Source organism: Polyodon spathula, chromosome 30 (assembly GCF_017654505.1).
Source record: "Polyodon spathula isolate WHYD16114869_AA chromosome 30, ASM1765450v1, whole genome shotgun sequence".
Taxonomy (NCBI): Eukaryota; Metazoa; Chordata; class Actinopteri; order Acipenseriformes; family Polyodontidae; genus Polyodon; species Polyodon spathula.
In genome coordinates this window covers 2,139,002-2,158,796 of record NC_054563.1, presented here as the reverse complement: position 1 = coordinate 2,158,796, position 19,795 = coordinate 2,139,002, and the positions used below count along the sequence as shown (strand labels likewise).

Genomic DNA, 19,795 nt, shown 5'->3' with positions numbered 1-19,795 from the left:
GCTAATGTCTTCTTGTCAAACCCTCTGTCTAAATTCACTTCTAAGTCTGACCCTTTCAACATAATGGAATGCTTTATATGTGGTGACAAGAAAGCAGATGAGCGCACTGTTGAAATGGACCCCACCTACCATGTGTTTCTTATCCTCCTGGAAGTGCTGGTCCACAAACATCCTCCCCGAGGCGTAGGCCAGGGTGTTCTCAACATAGTTCACACACTTATCCCACCTGGGAGTCAAGGAGGTGGTGCCAGTAGTCACCTGTACACAGTGCAGGGCAGAACATCAGCAACACCCTTTACAATTACAAATACCCTTCGGAACGCATTAACCAAGCTGGTGCTAACACAGGAGTTCAATAAACACACACACAGGAGTGTGCAAATTACACCTTCAGATTTGTAATGAATACCCTTCATGTAAATAATGGGGTTTTGTTTCTTGTTAGTATTGTAAATAAAGCCCTGAATGAATCTCAGTTGAATTAGTACTATTGTAAGTGGGATCAGCAACTCAAAGTAATGAATGAGTGCGTTCAATGAACACACAGCTTGGGGTGCAGACTGTGGATTGTTTTCACCGATTCACCACTTCCATAAATACCAGTGTGACTCACCCGTGAAAAATCCTGAAACCTGTAGAGAAAGCGACGGCTGAGGCTGTTGATCCGGGTGTAAACGAGCGACCAGACGAGGTAGTTAGCGACAGTCCTGGATCGAGGGGGGCATGCCAAACACAGTCAGTCCAAGCAGGACTAAGCAGCACGTTGATCTAATTCACTCTACTGCATACAACATTAAATTCTATTGAGCTAGATATTCTCATAGCGCTTTCATCAAAATCACTAATTATCTTTACTTACTGCTGCTATTAAGTGTTTATAGTTGTTGATGAACCCTTTATGCATACTGAAATGTTTCAAATTGATGAATGCCAAATTATTACAAGAAATGAAACATAATGGCTAGTAAATACTTTCAATTTGTTATTATCAAATGATTTCTCTAAATGGGGTTTTTGTTTCATTCTGGCACTCATTGTGCTAATAACTGTTATAAAAGCATTGTCCCACTGTCCGATTAGCCCAAATGAGCAACAGCTAAGGAAAGTAGCTTTGACAGTTATACATTTTTACAGGATGGCATGGATTTTTACAGGATGCCGTTGGATTGGTGCTTTGTATTCAAGAGAAAACAAAACAGGGAACACGCCTGTACGGTACTGTAATGCAAATGACTGATTCATATTGAATAAGCTTCACCCAAAGACCAGAAAAAGCTGTATTTCAGTTAATACATTAACACAGTAACAGCCACACTGTATAACACAAGGTACTATTGTCAACTAAACTCTCACAAGATGCTACGGGCTGTTCTTACTGCACTTGAATCTAGGTAGACTCATTGAGAACAGTGGAAATCAATTGCACATAAGTGTGTTATGTCAAGATCACAAGATGCATGAAATGATCTCAGGATAGAGACATTTCAAACCATTATGCCCAAATCATGTGATGCATTATATGAGGATCTTGACATTTCAAACTGTCATGTCATGAAGATGTTCTTTCTCACGTCCTCAATGAGCCACCGTATTAATCAGCCTTCTTCAAATCGGAACTGTAACGTCTACTGGCATCACCTGCTTCTGTACAAGACCAGAGAGCGGGTGAGCCCAGCAGAGGTGAAAGGTCACAGCGTCACCTGACTACTCAGGAGACATGGGCACCTTCTTCAAGCACCTTGGATTTTACTAGTCAGCTCTCAAAACAAGAGAAGGCCATTCGGTAACACTTTACTTTACGTGTCTCCAATTACTGTGTATTTACATAGTAGCTACTGAGTAAATACATGTGTACTTATGCAGAATTGCGTACTTAATGTGTAAATCTGTTTGTACAATATAAACCTAGCCCTAACCCTTTTCTGATAAAACTGTGTACTTACATATATCATGCAAAAAGATGTACACATTAAGTACATTGTAACTATGCATAATAACATTGCAATGATAAGTGCACACTAAACACAGTAATTAGACCCACAATGTAAAGTGTTAGCGTAAAAGTTATAGTGAGCAATACAGCATTTCAGTGAAGTTCTTGCCTTTTCTCCGTTGTCTCGAGAAGCTTGAAGAGGTCCTTGAAGTACTGGGGAGCTCGTACAATCACATGCTCTGAAGCATTTATAGATTTCAGTTCTGGGTACAGTTTGGTGTCCATCACTGCTTTGATGTACCCCAGCCAGTCAAACTAAAAAGAAAGCAACACACACTGAAAAACACTTTCAGCTGAAACGTTTGCCATTGAGTGTGTTAAATTTCTTTAGTATTTACAAAAATAACACACGCATATAGAATTAGTGTTCAATTATAAGCCAGTGCACCAGGAGAAAAAAATCTAATATTTTCAGCAAACAAAACTTTTTTTTTTTTTTAATAAATGTTTAATAAGAAAAAAGTTTCATTTCAAAATTTCTTTCCAAATAGTACAGCTGTGGCCAAAAGTTCTGCATCACCCTGTAGAATTTACAAATTTTGCTTCATAAAGTCAAATGAAACCTGCTGAATAATGTTACGTGAACATATTGAATTACACACCACTTTGTAGTTTTCCATATAATGACAACAATTCTGAAATGTGACATTTCTAAATCTAACATGAAATACTGTACTACTATTATGGCTTCTGGTAGACTTTTGCAATATCATTTTCTATTTTCTTTGATTACATGAATGTCAAATAAAATACCTAAATTATGTTCATATATTATGTTATGTTTCAATCCAAAAATTCTAGGTGATGCAAAACCTTTGACCCTGGATGTACAGTACTATTTTATTATCTTTAATGTTATTTCAAGAAATAATATCATTTTCAATATTAACGAATAAAAATCCCTACCTTTGGCACAGTTCTCTGCAGTCGAGATAAACTGTACTTATTGTACATCGTCTCTGAGGTTCTGTTTTCAAATGGAATCAGGATCTGTGGAGAGGGGGGCAGTCATTAAACTGAAGGAGAGAGTGATCAAATGCATTTAATTGCAAGTGTGTGTTTGCAGCCGCCTGAGCCCAATGAAAATGAAAAGCCTGCACAGGCATTAAGCAGGCACAGATTAACCAGGCAGTGAGGGGTAATGTGACTGTACACAGGGGAATGTTAACACATGTGTTCACTGCATTTCTCTTCAATTATCTGCTCATCTAAACTCTGGCAGGTTCTGGCATAGAATTCTTATTTTAAATGGCAAGCCACTGGGAAAGAAGCAAACTCATTTGTGTTCAAGTGTCAAATAATTTCATGTTCGTCCCTGCCAGTCAGATGAGATGAGGTTAAAAGAGCCACAACCACGAATGCAGCTGAGCCCAGCTATTTTACACAGTGGTTCAGGTGCCTGCTTTAATCAAAGTCACTATCAGGCAGCAAAATTGCTATTAAGTTATTATTTGAAATATTATTCTCTATACAACACAAATAAAGCAGAAAAACATTCCAAATCTTCATTGCTTTACGAAAACACCCTTCGTATTGTGAATGACCAAAGTTCATTACTGTTAAAAATCACTTCGGGTAACTCTGTTAATTAACTCTATATTGGCTATTGTTGCATTTTTAATAGATAAACTTTTGCCAAAAAATTGCTGGATATGAGCAGATTTACCAAAACATGTTCACAGACTTCACCAAGGCCTCTCCCTTAAAAAAATGGAAAATAACTGATGGGAAACAGTATCTTAAACATAACTAATACACCCATTGTAAATGCCCCGAACAGTTTGGAATGCTCATTCTACAAAAAAACAGGATACTTTGTGGCCCTTCTTGATCTTTCTGTTAATATACCACCACACAAGAGTATTTTATGAGAAGGCTCTTTCTGGTGCAATGCGGTATACACTGCGATCTGCGCCACTGGCACTCAAACGTTAGGCATGGTGCTCAGAAGTGTTCAAAGGGCAGTCCACACCTCAGCCAGCCTCGTCTCCAGCTGCAGCACTTCCTTCATCTGTGTCTCCGCCTCGGAGGAATTGGCTCCCAACAGGACCGCAGAGTCAATCATCAGCTTCAAAAGGGCATCCCTGTACTGGAAACAAAGACTTCTTTTCAAAGGACAGGGCAAATACAAGGAGTCATTCAAGTGCAATGAGCTACAGAGCCCAGGAGACAATTACTACATGCTGGCATAGAAGCGCTGCTTGAACTGTGGGCCGACGCCAGCCACATTTACACAGTACTGGCATGTTCCTGGACAACCTGACACGCAGTTGAGTTGCATGTGGTGAAGAGAGAGACAAAAAACTATTTTAGCAGAAATATTGCGTTAAGATGTAAAACTGAGGCGGGGGTGGCCAAAGTTGGCTCTTCCACTCCCGGTCTTTGTTCCAAACCTGTTTCAAATTATTTAATTGAACAAATTAAACCTCCATCCAGACTCTGAAGTAGTTAATTATATCACTTGTTAAACCTGGAGTGGAATGGCCCTCCAGGACCGTGATTGGACATTCTTATTCTTAGAGATCTATGCCACCTGGTGGCTATCTCCCGTCACTGACTCATGCATGTATAATGGCACATTGCAACTGTTAAATGCATACAGTACTGTTATATGATTCTTCATCTCCCTATTTTAATAATATAATCTATTAATAAAAAGAATAATATGATGCTTGTCATCTATTTTCTTCTTAGTGTTTTTCAGTTATGTTTTAAAACATTTGTTTTATTCTCTTGTGTCTGTGCTCTGAAGTTTGACTTCTCATTTGTCAAATTGAAGGACAGGCACATCGGGAAAAGTTTTTAAATGATGTTCAAGGCATAAACATGCAAAAGGACAAGATCTAGAAACAGCAGCATTACTGGGATTAATTAGGAATCTAGGGGTATACATATTTTCCTTATATCAGCTACTTGTACACATGAAACAGAAAAAAAGCAGAATTATGAGAGGACTGGTGATGCTGTTGCCAATGTTAATAAAAGCCAAGGTTATCAAGTTGGCATATGCAAAGTTGGCTGTAACTTTACCAAGCCATTCTGACATTTACAACAGCCAGCTGTCTACTAGACTGTTTCCAAGAAAGGAAAGAGACCTTCAAACAAAGCTGAAGTACACATAGGATTCTGAACACAAGTTAGCTGAAAAGAGAGAAGTTCTAGCCTGTTTAAAAAGAACACAGAGTTTTCCAAAGCAAGCAGATTTCTGTACCAAGTAAAACGAGATAAGACTTACTGCTTTTGCCTCTGTGCTGTTATCAAGGTAATCCTCCCTGGATGACAGAGCTAAAGGCGCCTGGTCCAGCTGTTAAAAGACATAGATTGGAAGCTGATGGGCTTGTGTAAAAAAAAAAAAAAAAAAAAGCACTGAAGCATTTTATAAGCAACAGCCTTTTTCTGGCTATAACAATTCTCTTTCTTTCTTTCTTTCTTGCTATAAAAGACTTGTTTTTATTGGAAGTCACATTAAACTAATCTGTGAAACTTTGAATCAATGTCATTACTGGTCAAAAAAACCAACAACAAACAACAACAACAACAACAAACAAACATTTCATTAAACCCAGGGAAGCTGGCAGTGACTTTGTATTCAAATAAATATGCTATCATCCCACTTTCTGTAACTACAACTGGTTCATGTTTTAAATTTAAAATGGTCGCAGCGAGCATCATTCAGTAAATCTAACCTGTATTCACTATATATGTTCCAAACATGTACAGTTGCGACACAAACAAAGTCATACCAGAAATATTTTTTGTGCCAGGACGTTTTGCTAAGACGCGAATGAAAGTGCATGGCATGGATAATGTATAGAATTATGTGGTTAGCTTCAATTGCGAAAAACAACATATCTTTTCACATTGTATGTTCATTATATGAAGGTTGATTTTCGACATGGCTTAGTAAGGGGGGATGGAACATGTAAGCCCATGTGACTCCGGCTCTCAGACTGTGGCAGTACCGTACACAGCACGCGGTTTACCTTGATGATGTACCGGCTGGAGTCCTGGTCGTCGGTGGACACGTACATGCGGAGCAGCACAGAGCTGCTGTACTGGCCGCGCAGCTGAGCCAGCGTCTGCACCAGGCTGAACTTCTGCTCCTCCCAAGCCCACTGGGAGCCGTGACTGTTTCCCAGCACAGGCCAGCGGAGGGAGGGCTGCCTCAGTAGCTTCATCAGAGGCTTGGCGTCCTCCATCTCAATGGCAGCTGGGTGTAATGAAGGCTATTAGCATGGGTGAGTGTTTGTTTAAACGCCTGAAATAGCACTTCAGTACTACTATGGTTACTTATTGATTATTATACACAACCTCGTGTGGAAGTACAGTGGGGTTTACAAAAGACGCTAGCAACTGTCAGCATTGTTTTCATTTTGTAATTGAGCATGCCATATGTGTAGCTGATGTGTTATTACAATGTAATTACAGTGTAGTTAAGGATATAAACTATTACCAACATTGCTATTGAAAACCAATCCAATAATTTAAAAAAAAATGAAATGTTGATAAAAAAATAAAAATAAAAAAATAAAAAGAAGTGAAGTGAGCCTGATTGTGATAGCTGTATTTTTCCCTATGAGATTATTGCAATTTCCCTCTTAAAAATGTAATATAGAGACAAGTAAGTGAATAGTGTTTATTAAGTTTGAAACTTCAATTGAGTGAAAGCCATGGGGGACCCTTTGTAATCCCCACTAACCCGAAGGAGGATACGTTTTCAATAAGCTACCGCTTGCATTTGGGCTCTAGCAGGATATCTGAAGGTCAGCTCTGAGACAGCTGATTAAATAGCCTCCTCTGGCAGTGCCACATGTATCTCAATAACACACAACGAGACAAACAGCTACCTCGGTGTGCCATTTCATAGATAATGCAAAGTTGGCAGAGCTATGCAGTCCTGTCAGACTATCTCTGATGTTGCAAAGGGCGTGTAATTGGGTGGGAGGAGGAAAGTACAGTAATGTTGAAAACCTTCAATACATAACTCAGTAGAAAATGGCATATTCATGTCAGTGTGACTCAGCAGGGCCATTTCCCTAGATCAGATTCAAATAAAAATACTCACTTTCATTCATACAGGAGCGATAGAGGACCTTTGCCTTCTGTATTGCTTCAATGTCTTTTACTGTGTCTGTAGGTTTCTCCAGCAATTCTAGACAAGCAAAAAATAGAACTAAAAACATCATGTTATACGGCACAAGGGAAAGATAAAATGAAACACTACAGCAATAACTATCATCACCAGCTCTAGGCTCAGTAAAACACGATTGACTTTCTTAATAACAATAATCAAAAACTAAAAATGACACAGTTGTCGTCTGTCTCCAGTATATAACACGGTTTCCTGTTGCATTAGCATGCCTGCAAGCAATTACACTTTTTTTGGCTTGCACGATCTCCGCCTGCCTCTGGGATAAAGACAAGGCTGATTACCTTTATCATGCACCCCCTCCCTCTTCTTTGCACTTCGTGACACTCAATTACATTTCACGTTTGCAGCTCAGGTCGTTTCTGTAATCATCTACAATTATTCCCACAGAATTGTCTGGGTTATAATAATGTGCTTTGTGACAAGCACTGAATAGGGAATCATGAGCTACTGACACTGCATCGTTTCAATCACGTCACAGTTCAACATTTAACACCTACTCTGCCTCCAGACATCCACACTTTATGTGCAGGTTACTTATCTTATCGGTCACATTTAACATTACAATGGTACTTTGCTATTCTACAGTGGAACGAATGCACCTCAGAGCAGTGCTGTGGGATAGCCAGTGCAGTCTGTGTAACTTCACATTTATATTTGCAGATGTCACAACCTGATGTTTCGTATCATTGTAGTTTGGGGTTGCCGCTTCTGAGATACAGAAAACCAGGACATCCTAACGGAAAACGGGGTTGTTAAAGTTTAAACTCATCTAATACTATAGTACTGGCAACCAATTCATATAGTGGGCTTATAGCAACAATATTGGGTCTTGATTTATATAATTTGAGCTCAATTTCCATTACTGGCATTGCAGTGTTGCTGAAGTAATCTACATGGAAGCATAAGATTAAAAACCTGGATAATCCTGCCAGGAGACAGGTGCCAGATTCTGCCAGGAGAGACACTATCTGGCACAACACCAGGAAGGCATATGGAAATCACTGGACAGCTATTTCCAAACCAGGACGATCCAGGGAAAACAGGGGCAGGTGGCAACCCTAATTGCAGCTACAAGTGCCACTAATTAAGCTGCACCCTCCCTCGTTTCAACTGGTACCGCTATTCTCTTAATTCTGTTAAAATGTTTTCTGTTGAATTAAAATGAGCTTTCTAAGTTATTTCTCTTCCCCACAGCTGTATTTGCATGGAGGCTGGCAGGCTCTGTTTTATGTTTTGTTCATTGGCTTCACTTTTTTGAACTCCTCCCTTACTTGGTAGCTCAATATTGCATGGAGTGCAAAACAGGCTCCCACTGTCTTCATGGGAGTATTGGGAAACTAACTGGGACAATATGCATATACAGTATAAAAAGTTAACCAGTGGAACCAAATTCTTCAGCAATGCTGTCATGTGTTAATGAACCAGGTCCACTGTGAGTCGGAGTGTTTTCTTACAATTACAGTGACTGCCTCCTTCACTTTCCTCCTAATGAAAAAAAAACACATCCCTCCTCCAGCTTTCTGTTCAGTGTGTGTTTATGCAGTTTTAAATAGACACCAGCATCGCCTGGTTTTGTCAATGAGGGGTGTGCACAGTAATTATAAGATGCATAGCCACATAGCTTCCTGCATCCTCCCTCAGCTGTGCTGAAGGTGTGTACACTCTGCATTGTCAAACCATTCTGAATGTTGCAGTGACAATCAACACTGTAGTATCACTAGCACTAAACACAGCGGGGTCGATATTCAGCTGCTCTAAACAACACTGTAGTATCACTAGCGCTAAACACAGCGGGGTCGATATTCAGCTGCTCTAAACAACACTGTAGTATCACTAGCACTAAACACAGCGGGGTCGATATTCAGCTGCTCTAAACAACACTGTAGTATCACTAGCGCTAAACACAGCGGGGTCGATATTCAGCTGCTCTAAACAACACTGTAGTATCACTAGCACTAAACACAGCGGGGTCGATATTCAGCTGCTCTAAACAACACTGTAGTATCACTAGCACTAAACACAGCGGGGTCGATATTCAGCTGCTCTAAACAACACTGTAGTATCACTAGCACTAAACACAGCGGGGTCGATATTCAGCTGCTCTAAACAACACTGTAGTATCACTAGCACTAAACACAGCGGGGTCGATATTCAGCTGCTCTAAACAACACTGTAGTATCACTAGCACTAAACACAGCGGGGTCGATATTCAGCTGCTCTAAACAACACTGTAGTATCACTAGCACTAAACACAGCGGGGTCGATATTCAGCTGCTCTAAACAACACTGTAGTATCACTAGCAACAACATATTCAGCTGCTCTAAACAACACTGTAGTATCACTAGCGCTAAACACAGCGGGGTCGATATTCAGCTGCTCTAAACAACACTGTAGTATCACTAGCACTAAACACAGCGGGGTCGATATTCAGCTGCTCTAAGATGAAGTGTTTAATCCAGTGAACACGTATATGCAGGGGTCCTCGTCATCTTGCAAATATTAGTGACATTTGTATAAAGTCACCTGTTACTTAAGAACATTAACGAACAAGAGGAGGCCATTTGGCCCATCAGTGCTCATCTGGTTCCTAGAAGCTGATGATCTCAAAAGAATCCCAAATTAGGGGTTTTATTCTTGATATTTTCTATTGATCGGTTCATCGTCCGATCTACAATCGATTCTCAAAGACAATTACAAGTAATACAAAGTAGTAACATAATGCTATTTAATTCAATGCTACATGTAATTTGACAGTTTGAAAACATTTGCTTACATGTATTTAGAAGTTAGCCAAGGTGTTTAGAAGTACCCTCTGCCATGTTTCAAGATTTCTTTTTCATGCGCTGTTTTTTTGATACCGCACTCAGGTAGACAAAAGTATTCAATCGGTTACTGCTTATTAATTCATCATCAAATCAATTAAAACCCCTCGTCTTCATGACTGAGCATGCACAACATGGCTGGGTAACCCATTCCATATCCTCTCTGCATCTGTGTATAAAGAAGTGTATTTAACCCTGCGTGCAAATCAGATGAAACCGAAATGCAGAGGGACAGGTCTATAATAGGCGAGCACAAAGGATGTAAGCAGGAGAAATTCAGAGCAGTTATCATGATCACCACCTAGGATGACGGCCAGACAGACAGACAGACACAGAGTGATGGAAGTACAGGGTTTGTTACTGCAGCATTGTTTATATTTTTCTTTTGGCAGTGGCACATTTCAGGTGGATAAAGGGATTCAGCTAGGCACTGTCTGTGTGAATGGCATGTCTCTAGGGCAGCAAGTATTCTCTGCTGCTCTCTTCTCCTCCTTGCTAGGAGTCAGACACTCTGCTGCCTTCTGCTTTCCCATATCAGATCAGATTGTGGTCACTCAGTGTGTTCTGGCCCATGGCTCTGCCAGCCTGTGCTTTGTAAATGGACTCCTCCTGTGTTTGTCAGATGAAATGTTTTCTGACTCCTCACACATGGAATATAAAACAAATTACTTGGTGGCAAGCTGTCGCCTTATTTTTGATTTTTTTATTGCATTTCCCTTTCTATTGTGTCTAGATTTGATCTCCCATATCAATCTTATTCATTCTCCCATAGATTTGTCTTTCCCCGCTGGGTCTCCAATTATTCTCTACAGTTGCTGTTTTTCTTAAACGTGTAACAAAATTTGTCAGCGCAAGATATCTGTGACCCACTGTAATGAGGAGTGTACAGATTTCGTTTTTTTGGGAAGTATTCAGTAGTATTTCATGCATGTCCAAGGACACTACACTCAGTTGAATTTCACACAAAGTCTTTAGGAGTTGTATTATCCTGACACACACAGGCTGTGTTAATGCCAGCACACTTCAGTTAAAAACGTATTGGTAACATATTTGTAATACAATTGGTTCTGGAAAGACAGCTGTGTCAAGGCTGGTTGTGGTATAAGAACGAATACCAAGCCAGCACTGTAAAGACTATTCCAAGGAACAGTTTTCAGTCTGCTGTTCCCTCACCTTTCAGCTTGAGGTCCACGTTCTGTCTCAGCCACGGGTAAATGCCGTAGCTGGAGGCATCTTCTGGGATGGGGTTCTCCTTCAGCCATCCTCCGCAGGCATACTGGAAGAAATCGTCACAGGGGGGTACGGACGTGTCCATTTTATTAATAATGGAGCCAGCTGGAAGGAAACATCTAAGTAAGTAACAGGTCCACAGGACTTGAAGAAAACACATCGCACACATTGTACAATGATTATCAGGATGGATAACAATGTGCATCTGCTTCTGATCTTCTAAAAGCAGTCTAGCCAATAAGAGGAGGCTATTTGCCCCATCAGTGCTCATCCAGTTTTTAGCATCTGTCATGCCAGGTCATAAATGATCTCAACAACATGGTTTGATAACCCATTCCATACCCTCAACACTCTGTGTAAAGAAGTGCCTTCCACCATCTGTCCCAAGTCTGCCTCCACTTCATTTCCAACTGTTTCCTTTGGTCACTGGCTCAAACCACACAACCTGAGTGAAGCGTGTACAGCACAACCCGTGCATAACCCCCGTAGCCTTGGGTCACAGCACTTGTATAATGCACAACCGTATTGCATCCAGAAACAAGAGGGGATTATACTTCGGTAGCAAATGAACCTTTAACAATAAACGACAGAATGCCAATCAGAAAATAAAAAGATGTGCTTGTCACCCAGCCATTTCATTAGCGAATAAAAGGCATTTGGAGACTGGCTGGGTCTAAGGTAATGAGCTCTCATGATCAGAGGAAACAGCAATTCCCCCAGTAATCTCCAGAATTGGTCCATTGAAACCCAGGTGAATTGTCTGTGTTTTTTGTGAATGTGTCTTGGAGAGGCCAGGAACTGCGTGGGAACTAAAACTGAAACCACCCTTTAATCGACTGAGAAGAGGTCCAAGCAGGGCAGGGTCGAGGACTGAAGCACATTGCTGATGGACTGGGAACTTCCTGACACACTGATCTGTATGAAACATGCGTTGCCATTATTCCAACAGACCTGGACACTGTTCTTCTGTTCTTGCACATGGTTGTTATCAATCCCTTGTTCTCAGAGAGGCCCTCAGTACTGAACCAGAGCCGGTGTTTCAGTCCACAGAAACCCAGCGTGCTGCACTGCCAGGCTCGTTATGTACAGCAGAAAATGGGTTCTTACCTGCTTCAATGCACTCTTGCGTCAGACAGTATTCTTGACAATGGAAGTTTATGATACCTCGAATAGCTGTCAGGATAAAGAAGAAAAAGAATGGGAGTATTTCAGGATGACTAGAAATGAGAAGTAGGCACATGGAAATCCTGTCTTTTCAGTAGTGAACTATAGTAGGGAAAGCTATGAGACAAGCGGACAAACACTTTCGGTAATCATCTTCCTCAGCTAGCCTACATTGTGTACACCTATCATTTCTGCAGCTCGGTAGAAAAGAATAAAGGAGATTAGACAGCTGTATAAAGGATGCTCAGCCAAGGAGCTCAGATAAATACTTTGAGTGTCTGATTCAATCCTAGTTTCAGCATAAAATGTTGATTTGTAGAGGTAACTTAAACTGACCCATATGTGACATAAAATGGGTATTAATAGTATATTTAATTAGTTTACTGTGTTGAGTGGTGTTCTCTTTCTTATACTACTAGAGTGCTCTGCAGTGTTGAGTGGCGTTCTCTTTCCTATACTGCTAGAGCGCTCTGCAGTATTGAGAGTGGAGTTCTCTTTCTTATACTACTAGAGTGCTCTGCAGTGTTGAGAGTGGAGTTCTCTTTCTCTCTGCAGTGTTGAGTGGAGTTCTCTTTCCTTCTGCAGTGTTGAGTGGAGTATACTACTAGAGTGCTCTGCAGTGTTGAGAGTGGAGTTCTCTTTCCTATACTACTAGAGCGCTCTGCAGTGTTGAGAGTGGAGTTCTCTTTCCTATACTACTAGAGCGCTCTGCAGTGTTGAGAGTGGAGTTCTCTTTCCAATACTACTAGAGTGATCTGCAGTGTTGAGTGGAGTTCTCTTTCCTATACTACTAGAGCGCTCTGCAGTGTTGAGTGGAATTCTCTTTCCTATACTACTAGAGCGCTCTGCAGTTTTGATGTAGTTAATATTAACCAGGCTGTGCAATGGCCAGCAAGCCAAACTCCTCAATCTGTGAGTGGTGCTGCCAAGCGACTCCATGCATTTACTCTGCAGTGGAGACAGTGGCAGAGAGCCAGGAGGATCCCTCAGAAGTTGCAGCTGTTAGAGGTTTGCGTGTCACTAACCTGCTGAAACAGCTTCTCTGAAATACCAGCTAGACCCATGAATGTGACATTACTAACGTGGGAGAAAGGGAGGCGGGGCATCGAACTGAATTAGTGGACAGTAAGATTCAGAGTCTGTTTTGTTAAAGCCATGTTCTCTATGGAACGCCACAGCTGCAGTATTTTCCGCAGTAACTTTGATTTACTTTACTAAATATCAGATTATGCCAGTCTACAGTGACAGACTGTGTCTTTACACTTCACTAGATCATATACTGGTAGGTCCTAAGCTTAAAGAACAACAAAACTGTGCAAACATAATATTTATCAACACAAACATATGCATTTGAACTTGTCTATAATTATTATATATTTTGTAGATGATCATAGGCATTATTTCACCTGCATATCATAGAGCTATTCAGTGACTGATCAATAACACACCAAAGCAAAGCAAACACAATGAAGATCATGTGTGTTTAGTTTGGTTTCAGATTGCTTCATGGCAGACCAATGGCAGGGCTCAACACAAACCTGTTCTGTAACAAGGCTTTTTATTTCATCCCGTGCTGTTTTTAAAGCATTAGTACGAAGCGAATCTCAGCAGCAAAACGTAGCAATGAAAATCATTTTTAAATTACAGACACATTGACTAGAACTAGAGTCGTCAATGTTGTTGCAAAGTATGTTTTTAGAAACAGTTACTACTGGGCATTATAACACACCACCATCCAATATTTCTGTCCCTCTTTCAAGTTTCTCTTACATGAATTAGTCAGCTTGTTTTAAAGAATATAAAAATACCACCAGTGTTTTTATTTTGTTTTTTTTAAGAACTGGATTTATTTGGTGTTGTCAGTTTGGGTTCTACAGCTTGTCTTTAAGATTGTATATTATGAAGGCTTCTGGGAAACAATTTGGGATTAATGAACACATTGTTAACCCCACAAAATATCAACAGCATTAGCAGCACGCTGTAATCAAGAGACAATGATATTCCCATTATCCAGGACATTAACCTTAATATTATTATCTCAAGGGGTAAACCCTATCTCCCAGAATGAGAGACTGACCACACAGTATTAACGATCGCTGTCTGGATTAAATGGAAGCTGCAATACATGCTACAAACAAGCAGGGACCAGCAGACTGTAGACTGTTTCTGCATCTTTTTATCCAGGGCCAGTGGACAAGATAACTCCACCAAGAGCCTATTTGTTATTGGTTATTGCATTTCTAAAGTTACTGTACTGTTCTGTGACTGTGGTACAAGTTTCTGTACTAAAGCCAGCATGTTCAGCACCCTGCACAGTGTTCTTCTCACACGCTGATACTGTATAATATCATATTTGAGAAATTCTCTCTCTCCACTACTGGGCAGACATAGCTGAACACAACCCATCTCTGGTGTGTGTGCAGTGTGTGTGTGTGTACTGTTACATTTTCATGTTAGCGAGTTCATTTGGTTTGTTATATACCATATTCAGCATGCAATCATTTTAGTATAACCCTATCTGAAACTCCTAAGTGATCGTTTAACACCATTCCGTTTTCTTGTTTCTTTCACCCGAGCTCTGTTTGTTGTTTTGTAAATTAAGTCTACTTAGCGACACAATAAACAGCTCCTGTAGATGTATTTATTTAAAAGGGTTTGCATTCAAAATGCACAGCCTAAAATAAAAAGAAAAGCAAAACTTCACATAGAGTGGTTTAATGAAAGTAGGGATGCAATAACTTTTAAATGCTATAGTACCAGCATAGGATAAATAACAAAGGAGAGTTCATACGCCTGCTTCCTTGCTGTACTCTGGATACTCACCCAACAGCACCACAATTCCAAGGACAAGAGTAGCACTTATGAAGACAGCAAGCGCTGCTTTAAGCATCTTGCTGGATGACTTGACAGGCTCTGCCTTTGGATTCCCCAGCATCTCCATCTCCATGGTCCCAGAGGGTCTTGGTTTTAAAAAAAAAAAACTAAACCAACACAAAAACAAAGGTGGACGGCTTGGCTCAGAGGCTACCCTGCAACCCTGGTGTGCTTCACTCCCTCTCACACTGCTTGCCCTGCCTTCACGAGCCCCTGTTGTCGAAGATCCCCTTAACAAAGTGCAGCCACTGCTGCCTTCAGTGTTCCTCCAATTAAAAAGCAGCACTGTGAAAGGTTCCTGGGAGGTCATGCATTCTAGTCAGAGCCAAGGTCCTTTGCGAGAGGTGACTGTGGTTTACTGTGCGGTGTATGGAATAAACTTTTCTGAGCACTCAGCTTTCTCACCCCTTGAGATATTCCACATGGGTAAGCAGGACAAACAGCTCAGTGTGCTTTTTGGTCGTGCTGTAATTAATGGTCTGGGATCCTCCTGCTCGTCTCCTTGGAGGAGTTGTTATTTATTTTAATTTTATTTTCTCTGTCCTTTGGTTGGCAGAAACAACAGTCTTTATGTACAGCTACCTGTCTATGGACAGGAGCAGATGATATGTTTTGCTCACACATGCAAACAAAACCCTACTTTTAACCCGGGCTATAATAAGCAGTGGTTATTTAGAGAACACTGTACTTATGAAACCAATGCAAGACAGCATATAGTGCCTCTATGAATACATTAGGGTCATTCCACGCCAACCAGAAAAGGGACGTTTCGTTGCCCGTCCATCTCGGATTTTCCTAGAAATTACACTTTTTTTTTTTAAATCTCCCCTTTGACCTGTGATCTTGCAAAGATCAACCTAAAGTTAGAAAGGGAACTTGACAAGAAAAATTACCCTGGGTGCAATTTAGATGCTCCCGCCATATGCAGCACTTCACCCTACTCGAATTGAATAGGGCTTTTCACAAAGAAAATACTAGGAGCACCCTGCTCTCTTCTGGCAAACTGACAGACAAGTGGTAACTGATGAGTTGTATTCGAACTTCAGCCTAACCCTTTACCCGGCAGGGGATGTGGGTCCTGAAATGTAAGTATTGCTGTAAGACCCTTAGGTACCAGTCTTCCAAATTCTGTGAAAAACATTTGGTTTCAAGTCCCACCACTGGTCATTAAACCCACTTGAAATTAGAATTTTTGTTATTTGTTCTAAGTTTAAACCATAATAGCTTGCGTGGGGGGACTCCAAAAAAATCACCCAAAGATATGTTTGGATAGATGTTGATGAGATCTACAAGCTATTTTAAGCATGGCCTACTTAAATATCACAAGTACATGGTAACTATATACATATATTAACATAGCCGAAAGTGTTGCAGATACACCCGCCTCATAATCTTCATATATACCGGACTGTCTAAGGGTGTAACGCTGTAACATTGGAACTCCAGTCGCTATTGAAACTATCTTTAAAAATTAAACAAACTTTTACTGGAAAACAGTTGTTTAAAATGGACTGTGTTGGCTGCAAAACTAAGAAAGCAGACAAAACAGATTTAAAAAAAAAAACCTTGAATGACATATTGAGCAACGTTTTTGAGTTTTATAACCCTTTAAAATGTATGTTGACACATTAATTACAATTACTGTGTAATTCCCAGACTGTTTTGCTGCTTTTAATCCCAAAATAGTGAACTCATCAGTGTCCTTGTCGCATACAAAGCAAACAAACTCGGAATCATTCATTTTTACATTTACATTTTAAAACTTGTTTTCACATAGTGTGCAATGTAAGGTATATTTTTTCCTTTCCTGCAGCATTCTAAGGTCATCAGTAATCTCTTGTAAAGGTAGAACATTTGCAATAATATTGAACATTTAAACAAAGTAGGGTTTTTTCCCCCAGTATTATTAGCATTGCAGAAATTGGGATTTTTTAAGGTGATTTTCAGCTTTCACATCACAAATTAACATTAACAGTGAGCTAAAGTTAGGGCCCTGTGAAATCTGTTTTAGTATTTTGTTTTCACTTTTTACTGTTTTAAAATAAGTAATTAAGTTGATAATGCACACCGCAGGCGCAGCGAACAACACAAAAGTGTAAATCAACATGGTACTGTTAACTTTAAAAAAGGGTTGGATAAAAAAAAAAAAAATATATATATATATATATATATATATATATATATATATATATATATATATATATATATTTATATATTTTTTTTTTTTTTTCTTTTTCCACTCCAACAAAAAGTCAATCATTACAATTAAAAAAATAAGAAAAAAAAAACACAATTCCCTACAACAACTGGGAACTAACTGACTTACTGTTCTTGCAACTTTAGATTACATTTCTAAGCTTTTTAGCTGAGGATCTTCCAGTTGTAAAAGCCCTGTTTCACACTCTGAAAGGCTGTTTCTGTATCAGTGAGATTCAGAGCAGAAGTAACATGAACACACAGAACTTCTTTATGCTTTTTAAATGCATTTAACATATCATGTTTGAAAGCAAGCAATTTTATCAGGAAATGGGACGAGGCTTTAGATCATGAAAAAGTCTCGGCATGTGAAATGTCAATGAGCACGTCGTGAATGTCTGAAAACATCCTGAAAGAATGTATGTCTGTGCTTATGGTTGTTATTTTCAGCTGCTGTACCATCCCAACCAGTAACAACTTCCCCTGTCTATGTTGTGTGTGTGTGTGACTGTGGAAACATAACTGGATAATGTAATTTAAACATTTTCAAGTCTGGTATTACTCGTGTGTCTGGGATCTTTTTCCAGGATGTTCACACACACACACCCCAACCGAACATGTTAAAAGAAATCTTTGCTCTCAGTCTTTGTATCTGTATATTTTGAACTTATGTTGAAAACATTGCATGCAACTGGAGAGAACAAGCATTCCACATGAAAAAAAGTCCTACAAAATCATTAGACGACTTCTCTCCAGTCTACAACTCCAGTGATGGAAGCTGCATAGCAGTTTGTTCCATTTGTTCCTGGTTTTACTATGAGGAACACCTGAGCTTGTTAACTATGCACTGGGGCTAATCAAGTTCATATTAAAATGTGGAATGGGTGAAACCGCTATGCAGTCTTATTTCCATCCCGCAGCTCCTGTAATCTGCAACTCCTAGTGCAAAGGGCCATTTCTTTCAGAACGGTTTCTGTTCAATCTGTAACTCCCAAGGTGGCTCACAGCAAGTGCAAGAGCACGAGCAAAAGGTTTGAAATAATGCACAGCACACCACACTATTATTTCCCCACCAAATTATCTTTATTTCCAGACACTCTGCAACTTCAAAATTTTTTTCAGTGGCAAGATAAGCTACTCTCAAACATGTATTCACTTTGGTGGAGGCAGCAATGAGTGCAAACAATGGTACATTTCTTACATCTCTTGCAAGTGCACAGTTAAAATGGGGTGGGGGAACACAAAATCAGCAGAAAAGCAGGGGTAAAACCAGCAGTACCTTGAAGACAACAGCACTTAAATCAGCATCCATTGGGATTTATCTTATCATATCTACAGTGCACATTGGATAGCAATGGCTGTATTCATTATATCGCAAATGTGATCAACACAGACAGACAAACAGTTGTGTAAAAAGCGTTGCTTGGATTATACAGCACAGATTAAATGGACTGTCTAACACCGTGCCCAAGATCCCTCCAACGTCCTAAGTTGGCTGGAGAGGGGAGACAATGTGAAAGAGGAAGGAATGTGAAAGATGCAACTGTGGGTTGACAGTCAATGGATGTCAACCAGACAACAAAAGAAACGGGGATAAGTAGGAGGTGTTAACAGTTTAGAGTTTAAACTTTACCCCAAATGTTCAACAGTATGCATAGCAGCAGAGTTGTTATCTCCTGATCTCTTACTTCTGCATCATCTGCTCTAGACTTTGCTGGTGTATTACCGATCAGTCTATGACAATATACATAACAAACGAAACTTAACACATTCAATGATGAAAGTTTCAACTAGAAGCTGTTGCCGCCTTCTCAAAATGTCAATGAATTTAAGTTTCTTTTAGTATTTCTAAATCTAGTACTATTAACTGTTTAAACTGAATCAGTAAGACAACTAATGTAACTACAGTCAAACCTGCTCATGCAACCACCTTTATTTAGCTCCCACCTGGTCTAAGTGACCACTTTAAATTTCTCCCAATGAGTTTGTGCTTTTATTTAACTGGATTAAGCGCCCACCTGTCTAAAGCAACCAGTGATTCGCTCACAATCCTCTTACCTAGCAATGCACTCAAACCTGTATTAAGCACACAGGGCTATTGTTATGAGAAAAATATGTTTTTAAATGGTACGTCCTAAATTCAAAGGAATACGGTAACCATTTTAGCAGCCTTTTATCAGTAACCAAAAAAACAACAGCGCTCTCAAAGACAGAAAATGTGAAGAAACAAAAGGTCCTCCCTAGATGACAGAATTAAAGTCATTAAACTTGTAAAGACAGTAAAAACTCGGCATTAGAAAGACACAGATACGGCATTTTGAAACTTGAAGTTTTAGGTTTTTATTTTTGTTCACATGACTGTT

At 39.8% G+C, this 19,795-nt stretch overlaps 1 protein-coding gene across 2 annotated transcripts in view; it reads right to left on the bottom strand.

Annotated features, from left to right (window-relative positions):
* The window catches only part of phex (phosphate regulating endopeptidase homolog, X-linked), a 34,759-nt gene extending 19,102 nt beyond the window's left edge, over positions 1 to 15,657 (bottom strand). For both annotated transcript variants that reach the window (XM_041232638.1, XM_041232639.1), the window contains exons 1-11: positions 15,186 to 15,657; positions 12,306 to 12,371; positions 11,142 to 11,303; positions 7,059 to 7,145; positions 5,977 to 6,203; positions 5,229 to 5,297; positions 3,966 to 4,082; positions 2,900 to 2,983; positions 2,103 to 2,248; positions 614 to 707; positions 130 to 258 (exon numbers count right to left, since the gene is read on the bottom strand). In XM_041232638.1, coding sequence (XP_041088572.1) covers positions 130 to 258; positions 614 to 707; positions 2,103 to 2,248; positions 2,900 to 2,983; positions 3,966 to 4,082; positions 5,229 to 5,297; positions 5,977 to 6,203; positions 7,059 to 7,145; positions 11,142 to 11,303; positions 12,306 to 12,371; positions 15,186 to 15,546 — 1,542 coding nt within the window. In that variant the 5' untranslated portion in view covers positions 15,547 to 15,657. The remainder of the gene's footprint in view (positions 1 to 129; positions 259 to 613; positions 708 to 2,102; positions 2,249 to 2,899; positions 2,984 to 3,965; positions 4,083 to 5,228; positions 5,298 to 5,976; positions 6,204 to 7,058; positions 7,146 to 11,141; positions 11,304 to 12,305; positions 12,372 to 15,185) is intronic.
* Positions 15,658 to 19,795: the final 4,138 nt, after the last annotated feature.